Genomic DNA, 6,000 nt, shown 5'->3' with positions numbered 1-6,000 from the left:
CGTGCCTGCAGAACGGCTTCTGACCCCGTGTGCGCGGGCAGGGCGGGTCGTGACCGGCCGTGCCCGGGTCAGCACGGGACAAACGCCGTCCCGGCGACCCCTCCCCACGCACGGTGCACGTCGGCCACCGCAGGTCGAGCCCAACGTGTCTTTCCAAGAGATCGGTTTTATTTAGTACTGTACATACAGGGACATCTGTACAAAATCCAACACTTTCATACTATGTAATGCTCTACTGAAAATAAAGTACACCATATGTACATATGAACTGTAAGCAGCTTAATACTTGTGTCCAGGGGGTGAACGCAGTAGTTAGTTTTGCTCGTTCCCTCCGAGGAGGGACCACGTGATGTGGAAGAGGCAGCTCCAGTTCTGTCCATTTGGCTGATGTGGGGAAAGGCAAAGGCAGAGATGAGCATTAACGCTACCGACCGGTGTGGAGTGAGGGGCAGCTGTAGTGTGGCAGATGCAGGCCTGCGCGTGGCAGAGAGCACTGACGTGCTCCCCCCACCTCCCGTGGTCCCCTTCTTCAAAGTCCAGGACTGGAATGAGGAGGCAGTAAACTAATGGCAATGGAAGGTACCGAGCGTGAGGTCCCTGACCCGGAACGAGACACACAAAGCTATGAGAAGGTGGCAGCCTCACAGCACGTAGGCACCGCGCATCGCCGCCCTGCCCTGCGCACGGCCTGCTCCCAGCAGTGCTGCTCCAGCCCCGGGACGAGGAAGGAGCATCCCCAGCCCAGCTGCAGGTAGCAACCCTCAGCTGCAACTCCGCCGCCTGCCCGCCTCCGGCGCGGCGCGTGTCTACGTGCTGTGCCAGGCTCACGTGAGGTAATTGACTGGCAGCTGACCATGAGCTCAGAGTCATGTTCAAAATAAGCAATAACCTCCCTGAGGTGTTTGTAAGTCTCCTGATGAACTGGCCCGGTGCATGGAGCCAGGGGAGGCGGGGTCCTGCGTGGTGTGGGTGATCCCTCCCGTACTCACGCTTGGCAGCTGCTCCCAAGAGATGGTGGCATGCCTAGAGGGAGCTGAAGAGAGCAGGGGGCTGGATACACAGGGAGAGAACAGCTTGGTTTGGGTGGGAGGAAAGGAGATGCGCTGCACACCAGCTCCAACCTGGAAGGGGTCTGCTGGTGGGGACAAAGCAGATGCACCAGGACCTTCTGCAATGACCTATGGATGCTGCAAAGCAGTGTCCGACCGGCACCGACTCTGTAAGCTCCCTGCACTACTGCCATCCCACTCCAGCTTATGTGTCAAGCAAGCAAGCGCAGCAGCAAGAAGCAAAGACCACTCCCTTACTTATCACCTTGGCCTGGGATTGAATCTGCAGCACAAGAAGGTAGGAGACAGAGCTCTGAGAGCTGGATCACAGTAGCAGCCGAGTGCTGCACAAGCCCCTGGGCTATCGAGTGCGCTCTAAATGCTAAATGAGCACAGCATAGCACTTCCCTGCTGCACCACGCAGCTAACAAGGGCCTCAGGCCACAGCAGGTGCTGAAGGAAGAGGCGAGACAAACTGCTCAGAGCACCTACAGAAGCAATTCGATGGTGGCATCTCGCCACTGGTCATAAAGAGGAGACAACTGAACACGCACAAACTTGGCCTGGCCCCGTAAACGTGTATCCATTGCTTCCACTAATTTGCAGAAATGACTTTAGCAGCACAAGCTTCCTAGAAACCCCAGCCACTGCAGAGCTAAGGATGGGAACAACAGAGGGAAAGCCGCGGGAGTATTTTAATTGAGCAGGAGGAGGAGGAAGAAGAAAGCAGAAGTCAGTGGCTGACACCTGCTACAAAGCAGAAGTTAACTCTGGGCCCACAACTACCCAAGACATTGGAATGGAGACGACTTAGCGAGGACCAACACAAAGAGCCGAAGGAATTTACTCTCCCACAAGAGAGCTTCTAAGGATGCTCTAAAAGGAGGGAAGCAATAAGATGTAGTGCTTGCACCCAGCTATACCGGGGGTGGCGAAGCACTGAACCCCCACTCCACCAACAGGGGAACAGAACGGGGGGCTTGAGGCAAAAGAAAGGCGGAAGGAAACATCTCCTGCTGTACGTGAGCCCTCCCACTGCGGAGCTGCACCCTGAGGCAGGGCGGGGAGCCGGCAGAGCCCCCACAAACTCTGCCAGCCGTTCCCACCATGCGCTCAGCCTCTGGTCACCGCAAGCAGCACTGGGGCAGGCACAGCAGAGGCGGGCACCTGGGATGGCTGCGGCACGCTGAGCCACGCGTGGTGGTCTCCAGCCAACACACCTGGCTCAGGCTGGGTTGAACTGGGAGGCTCAGGCTGATCCTGAAGCCTGAGAGGTCAACCGCACTGCGCCGCTGCCCAGCTCAGACACCCCGCAGAGGGGCTCGGTTCTCTCTAGTGCTTACAGAGAGCCCAGAGCAGCTCCCTTCAGCCCTCCTTCTAGCAGAGCCACAGGAAGCACCTGCCTGCCCTGCAAGGCTCCCAGGAAGAGCAAAAACCAGGCAGCAGCTGGAAATGAAGCAACCCCTGCCTGGACCGGCAGGGCAGACAGGTTCCCTTCACACACGCACACTGTGTGTGTGGAAGGAGGAGGAGAAGCAGGAGGATATGGCAGTGGTGAGATACAAGGTACAACATAAAAACAGATCTATCCTGCAGGGATGTGGATGGAGTGGAGGACAGGCACGGCTCACCATGTTCATTCCTTATTATACATGAGAACCGAGTGCATTTCTGTGACCCCTGGGGGAAAGGGATGGGACATAGCTTCTTGGGCCAGCTTCTGAGCCCGTCAGAGAGCCTCCTGGTTTGAGGTGAGAAACTCTTCTGCTCTCTTGTGGGCCTCCAGGGCTTTTATAGTGTAGACGTCCTGAGGAAGCTCAGATTTCCGGCGCAGCAAAACCTTCTCCTTCTTAATGTCTTTCAGCATCTACAGACAAACCAAAGAAGTCAGGTACCTGCAGCACACCCCTTCAGCCCCGTACAGCCTAAACCTTCCCTTCTTCTGATACCAACTGCTTTGCTGGCTGACACAGGGACATGCTACAGAACAGGCCGAGAGCCACAGACCACAAGGACACAGAGAAGCCCCACTTGCACAGGCTGATCTCTAACAACCAGGAATTAGAGTAGGGGGCATTTACCCTCAGGACATTTTGAATGAGCTGTTCTGCCTGCTGGAGCCTGCACTAACTGGTCATACCCTGAGCAGACTCTGGAAGGCCCCTCGTCACTTACACACCTGCACAGCCTCTGTCTCCACTGTTTTCTTCAGTAGCTGAATATCCTCTGCAGTCGGGGTCTCCGTTTCCATACAGCAGACCAGAGGCAATGATGGAGGTGCATAATACATGGGATACTGCAGACAACACAGAACACTGGGGAATGAGCACATCACCCAACGCCAAATTTCCTCCCCTCAGCATCCTAACAGAGCATGGCACACCTCTTCCAGTCACCCTTTCTGGTGTTCTCAAAGGTCACAGCATGTGCACAGTCAGGAAAGGAGCATTTTCTCTCATCTATTTTTGACTGTGGCACCCAAACGAGCCACAGCAAACTGCATGTGTAGCCACAGCCAAGAGAGGAGTCCATGAATACGCACACCCTGACCAGCACAATCCAGAGGTCAATGCTGCTGAAGTCCAGACTGGTAAAACACAGCCTGAAAGGGACAGATCAACACTGCAGCTGTGTGCACAAGACTGAGACCAGGTGCTACAGCCTGTCTTCATGAGCTCAGAAAGCAAGCCAAGCTCCCCCAGCACATTCTTGTTCTGTGTGTCCCAGATCCTGCTGTTACACACCTGAGGGTTCAGCCGGGCCAGCTCCTCTATTTTCTGCCACATTTCTTCTCGTTCCTTCATCCTGAACCTCCCCCTGCAGAGAGAGAGAGAGAGCACAAGTGAACTCCTGGGGGCAGCATGGCTTTCACCAACAGGAAGACAAGAATAGGGATAGCAGAAGAGCACAGGTAAGGGAAGAGCTGCTCAGCCCTTCACAGATCCCAGTTTTCAATCCAGAGGTGAGATGGGGCAAGAAGAACAGATGTGCTGCAGCCAGCCCAGGGAGGGAGGAGGCAGGCAGGAGTGCTCCTCGCTCAGCCCAGAGCACAGTGTGGCAGCAGCAGCAGCAGGTGGCACAGGAACCTTCTCCTCCTCTGATGCAGGAGCACAGCTGAGAGCCTGGTTTCTGGGGTAAACAGCCCTTCAGCTTGGCACAAACTTTGCTGCAGACCTCATGTGACCGTTCAACTTGGCTGCTTGTAAATCCCAGGGCAGTGAACTTTCCCCCATAGAGGTGACTTTCCGCTGCTCCTTGCTATTCCCTTTTACATTTTAAACCTCTGCACTAAAATATCCGCTTCATTTCTGGTTTTCAACTTCTCTGGCTTTATCCTAGCTACTGGTCTATCAAGAGTCCTGCTTGTCCACGTCAAGGAAGTCCTTATACTCCGTAATTGCCTCCAACTGTAAGAAAGGAGGCTATACATGATAACGTGATCTTTGCCACATTCATTTTTTCTTAGTTCACAGTACAAGGTCTGTAAGGGCTCCCTGCAAAACATTTTATACGCCTGTTCCTTTTTCTGGCTACAAAGAAGCAGCCTCATCTTCTTTAGCTTCTCAAACTTGTCAGTCTCACTGGATAAGGCAGAGGTCCTGTAGAAATCATCAGGTACTGTGCAGTTAAAAACTGATCCTGCTTTACAGCAATCCAGTCAGCACTCAGGCAGCCTTAGGAACACTACTTTACTCCTAAAACAATAAGCTTCATAACATTAAGATTTTATTTTAGAAAACAAGCACAATTGCTCCATTTAAGTCTCCACATTTGCAAATAGAACAGCAGTTGACTGCAACCTCATATTACTGTGCACCAGCAGGCCCTGGTCTGCAGTGACCTCTGCCAGTGAGACAGCAGAAATGAGCTGTGGAAGCAGCTGTTGGGACTGCTGTTCACCGGAGCAGCATGAAAGAAGAGCAAGCAAGGGGCAGGGCAGGAATGGCCCTACAGCCTCCAAGACACTCTTCTGTGACACAACTGTCTCCTCCTGTCTGCCTGTCTTCCTTCTCTTAGGTCTCATCTTGATAGAGGATTTCAACCGCCTGTATGTGTGATGGGAAAGCAACACAGTGGGCTGCAAGTCATCCAGAAGTGCACTGAGCATAACTTCCTGGTCCAAGTACTGAACAGAACAACCAGAGGTGAAATGTTACAAGACTTGATGCTCATCAGTGCAGAGCAGATTATTAAAGAGGTTAATAACTGAGGCAGTCTGGGCTGTAGCAAGCATGCCTTGGTCAAGGTTGTGATCTTGAGGAATATGGGCCTGATGAAGAGCAGAATCAGAACCTTGAACTGCAGGATAGCATAGCAGTTCCAGCTGTTTAAGGAATTATTAGATAGGATCCCTTGGAAAACTGCCCTTAGAAACATATGAATGGAACAGAGGAGGCAACTCCTGAAGGACACCTTTCTGAGAGCACAAGAGCTCTCCATCCCCCCACTAAGAGAAATACACAGGGAGAGCAGGAAACTAGCAAGGTTGAGCAAGAACCTGCTGATCACACTGAGGGATAAGAAGGAAAAGTACAGGCAGCAGAAACAGCAGTGGGTGACCAGGGAAAAATACAAGGATGCTGTCTGAATATGGAGAGTTGGGATCAGGAAAGCCAAGATGCAGATGGAACTAGGCAAGGGAAGTGAAAAATAACAAGGGGTTCTACAGGTACACTGGTCAGAAGAGACAAACCATAGAGAGTGAACCTCTGATAAATGAGAATGGTTCTACCCCTTCGTCATTTGGGCTGGCAACAATGGACACAGAAGACTGAGGTACTCAACAAGTTCTCTGTCATAGTGCTCACTGGTAGTCAGGCTTCTCATGTCTCTCACATCCCCAAACCTCTAAGTGGAAGTTGGGGGAGCAAAATCCCTCCCACTGTAACCAAAGAGTAAGTCCAGATGAAGACCACAGTGGCTGGAAAAAGGAAAACATCACTCCTATTTT

The 6,000-nt window shown here is 52.7% G+C and overlaps 1 protein-coding gene across 1 annotated transcript in view; it reads right to left on the bottom strand.

The window, feature by feature from the left end:
- Nucleotides 1–146: 146 nt before the first annotated feature.
- Nucleotides 147–6,000, bottom strand: part of PPP2R5D (protein phosphatase 2 regulatory subunit B'delta) — a 28,811-nt gene continuing 22,957 nt past the window's right edge. Inside the window, exons 14-16 of the mRNA XM_010706411.3 lie at nt 3,794–3,866; nt 3,229–3,345; nt 147–2,916 (exon numbers count right to left, since the gene is read on the bottom strand). Of these exons, the coding sequence (XP_010704713.1) occupies nt 2,779–2,916; nt 3,229–3,345; nt 3,794–3,866 (328 nt within the window). The 3' untranslated portion in view covers nt 147–2,778. The remainder of the gene's footprint in view (nt 2,917–3,228; nt 3,346–3,793; nt 3,867–6,000) is intronic.

Source organism: Meleagris gallopavo, chromosome 2, assembly GCF_000146605.3.
Source record: "Meleagris gallopavo isolate NT-WF06-2002-E0010 breed Aviagen turkey brand Nicholas breeding stock chromosome 2, Turkey_5.1, whole genome shotgun sequence".
In the NCBI taxonomy this organism is placed as follows: domain Eukaryota; kingdom Metazoa; phylum Chordata; class Aves; order Galliformes; family Phasianidae; genus Meleagris; species Meleagris gallopavo.
This window is presented reverse-complemented; position numbering and strand designations above follow the sequence as displayed.